Raw genomic sequence first — 14035 nt, 5'->3', positions numbered from 1 at the left:
AATTCATGGACAGTGCCTACTTAAATAATCTTATTATGTTATGCACATTTTAGAAACTGGCACTTTTCTTCAGATCCACATAATAAATCACATTTCTATTACCTCAAGTAGCATAATGCCTGAACTCTCAATTCATCACTTGGTAAACTATTTTCATTTGTAGAAAATCTTGTTTGCTATTTATCTACAAGTTTTCTTCTAAAGTTTTCAGTCCATGGTTCAGACATTTCCACTGTTATAACCTATGTTCAGTTCGATTTTATTAATGCTGAAAGAGAACATCCAGTGGTGAAACAGGTAACAACCGATGCTGAGATAAATTGGCCCACGTACATTGAAAATCAGGCAAGATGTGCACAGCCGAGATATCAGCATGCCATCACACAAGTATAGCATTTATATCGAACCGCAATGGAAGAACAGGAGAATTATATATATAATAGTTTTATATTATATATTAATAATATGCTTGTATGAAATCACATGTTACATAATTTTCTTTCAAGTTCCTACACTAAATTTCATTCAATGTTTATTTATACATTCATATAGAAAAAAGTTTGTTTTAACAACTTCTCTTGCATTTTTAACAGAGAACAACAGAGCACTGTGACAACAGGTCAGTAGTATTAGTAGTATTTTTAGTATTATTTTACAGCTAGTGACATGTGGTGACAATTTCAACAATACAAGACAGAATTATACATAATTCAAAAGAAATTGAGGAGAATGGGTAAGGTAGGCAAACTTTATTGCCTGAATAAGACTACTGGGTCACAGCTACAAATTGGAATTTTAAGTTTTAAATCTATATCAACATCAGTTCATGCATACAATTAATATTGTATTGTCAATATTTTCTCTTGTAGTGGTATAGTAAATTCTTTAAGTGGTTCAAAATATTTTGGGTCCAATTTGACTAGAATGATACTGAAGCAAATACTTCATAGTACAGTAATTCATTGAGGAACCATGACAATGAAAGGAATGTATCAATTAAGAATAACAGAATTATAAAAGAAATGATAATATGGACCTGCTGCACTCAGCAATAATTCAAACTGTTTGAGGAGAATGGTTTTACTTGTGAATTCCTTCTTGTCATTAATAGCAGCCTCCTGTATTATTGTACTATTAAATGCTCACTTTCGTTTAGTGTTGTGTCAATGCACTCACTGTGTTCTGCAGCACATGCTGTGTAACTATATTGGTAGAACATGGCTTGTTTCCCATAATGTATGGATGAGTCATGCTGTATTAGCATGATGAGGGTGATGTATAATGCCAAAGCAATTATGTATGACTTATTACCCTCACTGACAGCAGGAAATCAGAACACATTACAAAGTGCTTGTGTTTATTTTTAACAGTAGAAGTAAACTTCATTTTTGTTAATGCTTTAAAAATATAGGTATCCGTCTGGTTCTCTATTAACCTGCAGTTATAAAACTTTACGTGGTGGAACAATAAAATGTGAAATAGAAAACAGAAAATAAGAATCAGAAAACTTGAACATATTCATTAGCTGACAGTAAGATTATAATGTAACAATTGTTCTTCTAATGTTTATGATAGGGACACCATTTTCTGCCATCAGCCAAGCCTGAAATTGCAGCAGTATTATTGTGATTTCATTTAAGTCTACATCCCTGTGATGACTTGAACAGAGTGGCACTAAACATGCGTTCTGATACAGCAATCCATTCGACTCTAGTTTATTTCCTTGTTTGTAAACAGCAATACAGTATTACTTATTTCGTAATTTTGATCCTTCTTCTGCTGTGATCAAGAACCGGCTTTAATTTGTATCATCATTAATATTTTATACCTTTCTTTTCTACATTTGAGGGTTGGAACTTTAATAGTGGCAACTATTTATTTACAACTGATACAAAATAGATGCATGTTTCAAAGTTTTACTGTCCGTCAATGTAGTCACCAGCATTGTGTACGACCCGTTGCCAGTGATGTGGAAGTCATAGGATACCTTTAGCAGCACCTGTTGTGTTGATAGTTCGAATGGAGTGGTCCACTGCCTGAAGAATCTCTGGAACAGTTCTGAAGTGAATGCCATGAAGTGGTTCCTTCTTCTGAGGAATTAAGTCGAAGTCACAAGGGCTTAAGTCCGGGGAGTATCGTGGATGGTACAGCACTTCCCAGCCCCATCGATTGAAGAAATCAGCCACAGCTTGCCATTTCTGCATTTCCATCAAATCATGCGGAACCCATTGTGATGCAATTTTTCTCATGCCAAGGCATTCCTTCAGAATGTGAAGCACAGTCGTATGCGCTAATCCTGTCTCTCGGGCCAGCTCATGAATCGTATGGCGTCGATCACTCTCCAGTAATGCGGAAAGAGTATACACTTCTTCTTAATTGACACTAGGATGACCTGGCTGACGCGTGTCTGCCACATTTTGGCGTCCCTCGTTGAAGGCTTTTACCCACCTTGCCACTGTTCTGTAAGACAACACTGATTCCCCGCAAGCCTCTTTTGAAGACCTTGATGACACTGTCGTGCTGTATGGCCTCTGGCACATTCAGTCTTTATCCAACTCCATTGTTCCTGTTTCAAAAACACTACATTAGACCACCAGCTAACACAAGGCTCTGTTCTTCTTGTCACTGCGCATGCGCGTGATGTGGGAAGGAAGAGTCCATTTGCTCTGAGGTAAGGTAGGTATGTAACTAACGTGTGGTATGAGAGACATTATTTGGTTCCATTGCATGGCATCTCTACAGCAGTGTTGCCACTATTAAAGTTCAAACCCTCGTACATGTACATCTGAGAACTGTTCTCTATCTGTGATTATTTCCTGCTGATTGTAAATTTGGCTAATATTCTCTTTCTTAACTTTCAGTGTGGCTATTGTCAGAAAAGATGCATGTTTTTTAATTCAATAACGTTTTCTTGTATTTACAATAAATGGTATGTAGTAAAATGAAGTAAAATGAAGAAATATTTGCTGTACTTAAATAATTTTTGAAGATATGGTGTCTGTACAAGAGGCTTTAGTAGAGTTGAGACCATATTTGGTTGAATTGACCCATGGTAGGGTGAAAGGCAGGCCTCAGAATATCACAGTGAAATACAGTTACTGGTATACATAAGCAAGGATTGAAGTAGTTCCAGTTGCAATTAGGTATCATTCTGGTAGCTTTAAAATTATATAATTTTGCAGCAAGAGGCAAGATTGATAAGAGAGACACTGCTTGAATGTGTGTGCATTATTCTAGTTGCAATAATCTTATCAGAACCTAAGATAATATCAGAACTTATCTTCAGCAACTGGAAAGTTATTCTAACCAGAGCAGCGTTTTGACTGTGTAACACTGACATATTTCCCCAGTGTAGATGATCCTCCATCCAGTCCAGTGCTTTTATCCCGCAGTTTGCAATTCTGGAGAATAAGAGTGAGAGAGGGTGTGAGAGAACCAGAATGGAACTTTGGCTGGAAGTCATAGTGGCTGTGGTCTCAAAATTTATCTTAATTCACACATTTCATGCACCTTGAAATTTTAAGTTTAGAGTTGTTCTGTAATATGATGGTTGAAATATATATATGTATAAAAAGCATGTCACTGCTTTTCATGTAAGCTGTGTTAGAATGAATGCATGCAAGTTCCTTTTATCTCAATATATCATTTCTGTCAATGATGATACATCTGTTAAATTTACGTCTGCTGATTCAGGCAAGCTCTCCCTCTCTCTGAAATGTATCATGGCTTGTTTCACGAAACAACAAGCCAATTCATTTACTTGGGATCAAGAGCGTATTGTTGAGCTTTGAGCTCTGTATCTTATCTCTTGTGATCCAGCAAGTAGTACAAGATAGCAAAGGGATACAAATATGTCTTGCATATTTAATTTATATCCCTCAGGTTGGGTTAGGTAGAGGATTTTCTGTGCGGATATCTGACTTGAGCTTCACAAACTCCTTGGCAACTTCATCATTAGTTCGCTGTGACAGTATCCTAAGAATTGTCCACCCTGTTTCATCCATCTGGATACGCTTGCCAAGAGGCAGCCAGCATGCACATGAGCCTTGCTCTACAATGTCCTTCAGTTGCATTACAGCCACTCCCACCAGTCGGTCATCTCGGGCAAAGCAATAATCTTTTACACATATATGAAGCTCAAAGAAGTCCAGTTGTTCCTCATTCCCAATTATGCTGTAAGAGAGAAAGAATTAACATGTAAGAAAATTAATATGGCTGCATCTTTACAAAGAGTTAACAAGATTTTACTGCCATTAGAGCTTATTTGAAATACTGAATAAGATATATTCACTAATTATATTGCAATGTACTTACAAATGGAAGGTCTCATTATATTTTGGTGACCAGTTATTGGACTTTGACTTGGTGGCATGCTTTCGCTTCTTATCTGCAAGGTGTGGTCCAATGAGGTTCACTTCTACAAATGGACGGAACATACCCGTCACTGTCGGCCATTTCAGATCATTTGCTGCCACCACTGCAAGTGAAGTACATTTCATCAAATTAATTATTTTCCCTTTTGGCTTCCTTATGATAAACATGGTGTCAGATACTCCAGCCTGTTATGCTTGAAATGGTTCCACAGGGATGGTTTGTATGCTGTGAAAATGTAGCATGCATAGTGAAGAGAGTAAGATATAACTGAAATACACCTTCTAAATTTTGCTTATTATCACATATTTCTTAATACCTATAATATAGAAAATCTTCTCAAAACTGAAACTGAGAAGGAGATTATTGTTAAAGTAAACTTTGGTCCCATATCTGCTGTGCACTTGACAGACGGTTTGCATGTGCTCTTAAGAATGTCAGTACATTACTTCTTCGTGTGTTGTCCTCACCACAGGCCAGAAGAGTTAACACAAAGTACTTCACAAGTCAGTTACCATTCTTATGGAGAAATTTTAAAAATCTCAAATTTGCACTTGTGCGGGCAGTGGGTGAGGAAAAGGGCCACACAGTTACAATGGCAGAATATAAGAAGAATGGGAGCTTGGATTGAAGCATACTGTTTTAAATCCTGTGTACAGAGTATGATTCATTCATCAGTAATCTGTCAAGACGACAGGTCCACAGTCTCTTCCAAAACAGTTCCTCCACTTGATGTGATCTAGAGCTTTCTCCTTCAAATGAAAATATTCTCTTCTGTCCCCAAGGCCATCCAGGGGAAAATTAAAAATGATATCACAGACTACAGTAGTAAGATTATCATTCTGCATCAGTAAGAAATGTGAACAACCTGCACATTTTATTATTTCTGACATCACCCCCAGAACTTCATCACTTTATGAACTTGTCACACTCCATTAAAATCTGCATACCCAGACAAAGGCAATTCCGCATGTACTATCATCTAGAAATCCGATCTCTAGGAAAACCAAATTCAGTAATTTCAAGATTCCAGTGTTCAGCTGTATTATGCATGGCTTACCTTTGACGGTTACTTTGTGTTCTCCAGTGCCAGGGTGTGTGAAGAGATCCACCTGAATGGATACTTCACCTACACTTCCTTCATCCAGACTTAGAATATCTGAAATATGACCACACGTGAATGTTCAGAATATGCAAAGAGCTGCTGTTAATGAAGAACGTGTGAATAACACTTCTACAGTCTCCATGCCAAAAAAAAGGAGAACATTAATATATAATAAACATACTCAACACAAGTAAATTTTCCAAGTGCCAAAATCAGTCTAATCAAAGCTACAAACTGTGCAACAAGATTTCTATCACTGAGATGATTTGTATGCCTTTGTGAAGGTGCAAAAAATAAACAGTATGGAGATTTTGACAGTTTTGCGATACTGCTGGTGGGCTGTTGTCGATATGGTAATGAAACTTCGGGTTCCATAAAAGATGGGTATTTCTTTTTTACTATCTGAACAATTATTAGTATTCAATTCAATTCAAATCAAGTAGTATTTGAAGAAGCTTCAAACAATTTAGATTGAGTTTCAGTAATTTATGGTGATCATCTCCCTGAATGAGACTTCATAGGTGGTGTCTTAGGAAAATAATGGTACACACACTATGGGCCCAAATGAGAAATGTCAGTTTTGTCGAAATGTGCCTTACCGGTGAGACAGATTTAATTGCTGTTTGGTATTATACAACAATAGTGATCTACTGAGCAACAATGAATCTAGTTTCCAAGGTAATATAGTCAAGGTTGGTTGTATGTGAGAATTTTTTAAATTCACTTAGTGGGGGGGGTGGAGTCCAACTGGATCCACTCGGCATGGCGGCCGCTGATTGGCCTATTGCAGCCTTCCCTGGGTGATTACGATGATGGAGAATTTGGTGGAATGAAGATTGGCAGGGGAAACCAAAGTACTTGGAGAAAACCCGCCCCAGCGCCACTTTGTCTACCACAAATCCCACTTGACCAGATCCGGGATTGAATCCGGGCTGCCATGGTGGGAAGCCAGCGACTAACTGCTTGAGCTATGGCGCGGCCATTATATGTGAGAAAGTATGTGCAATGTTTTGCACCAATTCTTTGGGAATAGATGTGTGACGATTAGCTTCTCCATAAGGACATCGTATTCTATTGGTGGTCATTTGTGAACAAGGTAATAAACCTCGGGTTCCATACAAGATGAGGAACTTTTTGACTAGCTGACTGATTATTAGCTTCTCTAGAAGCGCTCTGGTCCATGGAGTGATTAGTTATTGGGCCCATAACTAGACATAGATGATATATTTCTGGATCAGGCTATAAACACGACATAAGAATTATTCCAGACTTTACACAATTTTGTAGGTTTTGACATCTACCTTACCCAGTATTGACTTCATAATCTATTCTCTCATCATACATTCATGCAGTAAGTAACATGCAGATACTTTTGGTCACATATATTAGGACATGCATAATGTACATGTATAGACATTTTAGGACTGTGCATACTTCTCAGAATTACAAATGTAATGTATAAATGTACAAACGAAAGTCTTCATCTCTATTATACAGCAGAAAACCTATTGAAAATGAACTGTGTACTGGAATTCCTGTAGAGTAGTAAATGGATTTTATCTGCAGTTGGTATTTTCTCTGTACTTGGTGACAAAGTGTGTGGAAGGATATATATATTTCTAGATGAAGTTGTAAATAAAGAGGGAAGATGAGTGCTAGGGTATAAATGTGAAATTGATTGCTATGTTCAAAACTGGTTTGATGATTCCATTTGTCAGTTGTTTCAAATGCAATGAAATCCCTTCCATTGCTGAATAACTACCATGAGGTATGTGAACTGGAAGCATTTATGGCACATCACATCATTTTTTAATGAAATATACACATATACTTTGACAGAGCAACATAAACCATTAAAATGCCTCATACAACATAGCTTGAAGTGACAATTTACACCAAGTAACTCATGAATGTCAAGGATGTCCCCTGCCATACCTACTCCTTACTTACATATCTGCTCATGTTTGTTGCAGTTCTTTAATCATGTTAAGAGCAGTATGTTCCTCCAAAATGAGGATAAGGTTCTATTACATTTTACTGCACCACGTAAAAGAAAATAATACTCTTCACAGTTGCTGCTGTGAGAACTTCAAATTTCATGTATGTAAGTGCTGTATTGAACCCACATTAAAGAAATTAAAGATGTGGAAGTATACACCTATTTTAAAAGATCAAAGAATGTTATAGCTCATGGTAAAAGGTAAATGGTCAATGTAAAATTTTGACAAAGAAAGTCACCTAAATTTGGGTGTTCATTTCTCTTATACAAGTATACAGTTTCATTACCTATATTAGCCAGAACTGAAAATACTATGTCTTTATTTTGAAATTTGATGTACTGATTATATTAATATTATTTTTTTACTTAACCATAATACAGTAAAATAAACTAAACAAAATAATGTTTTTAGGAATTATTTTATTGAGATTTTCTTTTAAACAATCTGAACTGGTGCAACTTCTTCTTGCAGATATGTGTGTACCTTTTAGTTCACTGACTCCACTATATGTTCTTACAATATATATATATATATTATGTTTCTTGTCTGGCTGGTTACAAAAATAAAAGTATCTGTACCACTGTCCCTGAATGAAATAACTTTTCCTGAACATGATATTATGGGGATTACATGCAAACCCCAACCTACTAACATAATGTGTTCTTAGAAATGTGTCTTTAAGTTGAATGTTCATAAGTTGAATTCGTTTCTTTCACAAGATATATCGTTAAATTTGTTAAAATGTTCATAAATGTGGGGTTCTGTGTTCCTTAAATCAATTGGGAGTCGCAATTTATTAGTCCATGCAATGTGTGCATACAAATTTTTTGTTACTTGAAAGTTCATAAGTAGAGGTAATAAGATAAGTAGAGGTAAGTAATAGTATACAGAAATAGTGGAATGAATGTTGGGACTTAACAACCCTACAGTTCCAAGAAGTCCAAACTCTATTAAACAGCAAGACTGAACTGGCAGTCATAGGCTTGTAGGAATGGTGCCTCCACAGCCATATCTTTCTGTGTTGCAAAGTACTGATTGTGGACATTAGGAGATACTAATGAACTTGATATGGAATATGAAAAATGCATACACTTGCTAAGATTGTGGACACAAATCTTCTGTTGGAGAGAAAATGCAAGAAATATGGTCACTACAATATGATAGAACTTGATTAATTGGTTCCTAACAACATATTATTTCTCAGTGCTCATGGCCTCTCAGATGTGGACACAGGGAGTAATGAGTGAATGAACACATAAATTAACTTAAAAGGACACCACTTCCTCCCTGTCAGTTCACAATTTCTGCCAGACTGAGTTTAGTGCATGCCTCTAACACAGCTGGGAAAAGTTTCCTATACCATGACCTTCAGATCTTTCAGATGTTGTTCAGGTCCTATAAAAATACTTTTCTCATAGACATTTTACATAAACATGTTATTATGAACTGGAAATGTTATGACTGTAATCATGACTTATATCCACATTTGGCTGACAACTGAGAAGAATGCACATAGTAAAATCAAGCTGATACTTTTTCTTTGAATGTGCTGTGTGGTAAGCACACATGTCTTTCAGTGCTTCACATATATATTTTGAAAACAAAAACGCTAGTGCCATACAAATTGCAAGACAATATAAACACAGATGCTTTGACCGTTAAATAAATTATCAACCATAATGAGTGGATACATTAATATTGTGAAGGACATCACATAAAGTAGAGTTCCGTTACATTTCAGCATTACATAAAAATACCATATATAAAGTTCAAAACAAGTTTAAAAACATATGAAATAGGATGGAAGAAGGAGCTTTGTGCCTTGGAAATGGTTAAAATGTAATTAATCATGCTACTTAGTTGCTACTGACTGCAGTGGCAGCCTCTGTGTGTTAAAGGTTACTGATATGACATTCTGATGTGCCCATTGCATACTTTTAGCAGGCATTAAAAATCTGTAATTTCTCACACAACTGGTGTTGAATAAGAAAAGAATAAAAAATACAGGGGTGTGCTGGAAAGGGTTTATGGCATATACAAACCATCTTATGCTAATACAAATATTCAGAGAGGCAATTAACAAATAAGAAGCAGACATTACTGAATAAATTTAGTCCTAAGTTTTTCACTCTGCAATTAAATGTGAATGTACAATGATATATACAATATATGCGAATCTTTATATTTCACAAGAAAAAGTAAGGAGTAAGACTTGGAAATTCTAATAATGAAAAATGTAATGCATTTATGATATTTTAAGCAGACAAGTAAACAAACTATGTTGAAGAGAAATGTTTTATTATGGAAGTGAGAAGAACGTAAATGATGTACATATACATAAATTATAAAACTCTAAAAATTAAATTTTCCAGCAAATGAATAGTATTCCTGATGAAACTTGCCCTCTTAATGAAAAGAGTAAGACTGAAATAGCTATAGTGCATTACACTTTAAAGATAAATATCAGAGGAGACTATGACCCCCAGAGCCATTCTGGATATGGAAATAAAAAGAAACTTCTAAACCTGCTGCCATGAAATAAATTCACAGTCATTCAATATGGATAAAAGGTAAAATTCTCCAAGTGTTCAATTAATTAAGCATTATGCCATGGAGATATATGTGGGAGTAGAGGTATAGCTCCACCATAATTGACCTCAGCACTAGATGGAGGTCAGCAGTCAGCTTCATGCACCAGCGCTTTAAACCAGGGGAAAGAGTCCCAAGTAACTGCTGGATAAGAGGCTTGGAGGGCTTCAGAGCTAGTCTGGATGTTATGGAGTAGATTAAAATCTTTTGCTCCTGCTGGGAATCGAACCCTGCCTGTCCAGCCCATAGCCCATCACTATACAGAGTGAGTTATCCTGGCTCACATTCAATATGTAGATATCATGAATATTCAATAAGATCCGCAACTTCGTGATGATGGCTTATTAATACAATGATCAATTTTCTGCACATTATCCATCATCATAATTGTTATTTGAAATGATATTCGACAAACTGGACTCTGTTTCTATCCTCCAGAGACAGGGATCATCTCTGCTGATTGGGCCCATCAGAGTAGGATTTTACCTGAAGACAGAGACAGGCTCCAGTCTCTAAAATGTTATTTCAAATAAAAATTAGGACCAGAGATGATGATCATTGTATAAATATTCAAGTTCTTAATTACTGTAATAAATAGACAGTACTATTTTCAGGATAGAGCTCATTTATCATGATCTGAATAATCACACCAAAAGTGGCTATGAAATGTTGTTTATGTGGAAGCACACCCCTGAGATTATGTACAAAATATGATCATCTAAATCAACAAACTCTTCATAGAGTAGTGCAAGCTATAGTTTCAATTCTGGACTGAAAATATTTTCCAGTGTATACTCATTTTACCTTGCCGGGATTCTCGGCGTTTCTTGGCTTTCAGAGGCTCCTCGAGCCCTTCCATTCCTTCTTCCTCTTCACGCTCAATGGAGATGGAACGCTGCCTAAGGTTTGATTTGTCGTTAAGTGGAACTTTTGTGTTTTTAAGGGAGCAGGAAAAGAAGAAAAGCAATAAAATGATGAACAAATCTACACATAAGAGTAGGATTCTACTGTATTATCCTTGAGACAAGTAACAGCAAGTAGATTTTCCCACAGAAATGTATGTCACCAAAGATTTCAAGTGCTGGAAACACGCATGCCTGTAGAAACCTAATTTCTATCCTGTAGAGGCATTCACAAACAATTTTTAGTAGTAATGTGCATCTCCCACATTTTGATAAAATGGTCATCAGTCTGTAAGTTGTGATAATATTTTGTTGGTAACCACTGTACCTGCATGGTCCATGAAATAATATATATGGTAAATACTGGATAATACTATGCATAAATTATGGATTATGAAAAGGGCTAAAAATTTTGAATATCAGTTTCCCATTACTGATTACTTAATTTGCACCACTCCATATGCTGTTCAGCTCCATCTTCTCAAATAACTGCCAATTTAACTTAGTTCTGCTTGGAGGATTTCAATTTTCTAAATTCATTAATGAAAATTCATGAAGAATCTCTATCATCATTTAATATGCACAATTTGATTTAATATTGATGCTTCTAAGCTCTTTAGTCATAGCTCAACCCTTCACCTCTTCTTCAGACATCCACATCTCTTTTCCACAGTAATTTGTGTTACAGTACTTGCTTGGTATTTTATATGGAAACTGTAAAGTATTTAATGTATTTAATACCGTAAGTAGCAATAAACCTAATGTCACTACATAAAGAATTTCTTTGGCAGTGCTTCATTATTGATAGCAACTGCCTGGATATAACAATTATTAATTTATTGCAAAGTTTGAATTTTTGTTCACATAATTGTTATATATATCCTGCATGCAGGGACCAATATTTTATAACCCTCCTTATGTCTGACTGTATTTTTCCTGTTGTAACATGACACTGAAGAACTACTCAGACCTGTTTTAAACTTGTATGTGGCAAAAGTCAGGAAAATTGATCAATGGAAAATTATAACTGACTTCCTGATCATGTAAGATGTAGTGTAAAAGGTAAAAGGTAAAGTTGTTACTGTGCTTAACTAATTAAGACTGTGCCTGAAGATGTATGGGGGAGTGGATGTATAAAAAGAATACGATTAAATAAAAAAATGCAAAAGTTGTTTTAAACCTTCAATGATGCAAAATTCATCAAATCTGATGAATCTTGAAATAAATATAATCAATGCATTACCTTACGTTTTACTATTAACACAACTTGTTAAGTCTTATGCACAAGACACTTTCACAGACTGAAATATTAAATTATTTGTGAATGTTCCCAGAGGAAAATTGTCAGTTCCATAAGTCCACACAATGTAAGGTAATATTTCTCAAGAGAGACAGAAAAATAATTATACAAGCCTGTTACATTAAGAAAGAGCTATCTGCTCCATGCCAAGGCAAATATGTGAAGCTCCATAGGCTTCAATGGCTGAAGCAACACACAACAGTTACCACTGTACAAACAGTACAACATTTAATACAATAAATAAAATTTGGTTTCACACCACAGGAAACAACAAAGAGCCAGAACATGGAAAACCATAGAAGTATACAGTGAAGAAACTCCACTATCTCATAAAACCATTTATTACCTTCATTTGTCTGTGATGTCACAAATGTTTTGATGAGCGTGTCAGTGGTCTGAGTATAGAGTGAAAGAGCATAGCGTAATGACTGCAGCTCTGCACTCTTCTCCAGGAAGGTCTTCTTCAACCCATTGCCTCCAGCATGGAAGTACTGTTTAATTGTATCCAGTGCCACATCCAAAACAGCACACTGTTTAGGAGACAGGTTTTTCTCCATCTCCTTTGATATGTCCTGTGGAAAAGCAAGGACATACAACAGCGGAGGAAAGAAAATGATGTTCACTTAACATTACTCAGTGCAGTCCTTTTGGTACTGTTAATGTTGTTCCAATGAAACCCATTTGGGGACTGTCCTGGCAAAAGAGTAGTGGCTGTTAAAAATAGTGCCCACAGATTCTGATGTAAGCATCCTACTGACACACCAGCCACTGCACACAATTTTCGAAGAACTCCCTGGCCTACTGCTGGAAGCACTGCACTGCCAAGGACTCAGCATATTTGTCTGATCCAAATCTACGACCTTTGAGCACTGTCTTGTGGCTGAACTTGTGAACAGGTTTCATCTAAACAACCATTTTTTTGTTCTTGATTTTGTTTCATTATAATGCCAGAAATCTTGCTTTACATAAGGTAGCTGTGACTGATAGGCTATTCAGGTTCTTTTTCAATACAACTATTTAATTTTGCCTGTTTACCCTGACTCAAGGGAAACATACATATCTATCATACAGAATTCTTTCAAATTTTTAACCTTAAATAATGCTGCCCTAATGAGGTCTTCAAATTAATTCAGTGTAACTTGATGTTCTCAGACCAGCTTGTCTGATTTCACTGCCTTATACTGTGTTAGATATAGCAAAGAGTTAATTACTGATTGCTGTCTTCCACAGATTAATTGATTAGGGTGCATGATTTATTATTCAGTTTCAAAGTGCAGACAAACTAAGAGATAAGATGTACTACTCTAATGTCATGTGTTACAATTCTGAATTTTTAACTTTAAGACTTGTCTTAAAACAACAATATCTACTGGTTACTATCTGTGTTGTCTCTTTAGAAATAACTTTGAACAACGTTTTCTAGCTTCACATTTCAGTCTATGTCTTTGCTATCCATTCATCAACACTGTCAAATGTTAGTGACTAAGGTATGGGTTCGTGTTACTAACTGGATTTATCAGATACTGAAGTCTGATTTTCAAATGACAACAACACATTTTAGGTATTCATAATCATTCTCTTGCCACAGACTTCTTGCTAGGAAGTGGGCTTGAATAAAGGGGAGACCTTTGCTGCTGGCCTTGCCAGCACAGTCATTCTTGTTTCCAGGTTCCATGGGACTCATGACCGTATTTTACTGTTTCACAACTCTGGGAGTAGTGCTAATCTTCTGCTAATTTATAGGCCCTTTATATATCACTCTTTTTTG

The 14035-nt window shown here is 36.0% G+C and overlaps 1 protein-coding gene across 9 annotated transcripts in view; it reads right to left on the bottom strand.

Moving 5' to 3' along the window:
* Positions 1-2914: 2914 nt before the first annotated feature.
* LOC111863312 (protein unc-13 homolog B) overlaps positions 2915-14035 on the bottom strand; it is a 777834-nt gene continuing 766713 nt past the window's right edge. For 5 of the 9 annotated variants that reach the window (XM_033751004.1, XM_023849510.2, XM_023849511.2 and 2 more), the window contains 5 exons: positions 12614-12839; positions 10870-10992; positions 5432-5530; positions 4315-4477; positions 2915-4173 (listed from right to left, as the gene is read on the bottom strand). In XM_033751004.1, the coding sequence (XP_033606895.1) occupies positions 3879-4173; positions 4315-4477; positions 5432-5530; positions 10870-10992; positions 12614-12839 (906 nt within the window). In that variant the 3' untranslated portion in view covers positions 2915-3878. The remainder of the gene's footprint in view (positions 4174-4314; positions 4478-5431; positions 5531-10869; positions 10993-12613; positions 12840-14035) is intronic. The other 4 variants (XM_023849515.2, XM_023849516.2, XM_023849517.2 and 1 more) reach the window with 2 other exon arrangements.

This window comes from Cryptotermes secundus, unplaced genomic scaffold (genome assembly GCF_002891405.2).
Source record: "Cryptotermes secundus unplaced genomic scaffold, Csec_1.0 scaffold159, whole genome shotgun sequence".
Taxonomy (NCBI): Eukaryota; Metazoa; Arthropoda; class Insecta; order Blattodea; family Kalotermitidae; genus Cryptotermes; species Cryptotermes secundus.
Note: the sequence above shows the minus strand (reverse complement) of the source record. Positions and strands in the feature narration are given on the sequence as shown.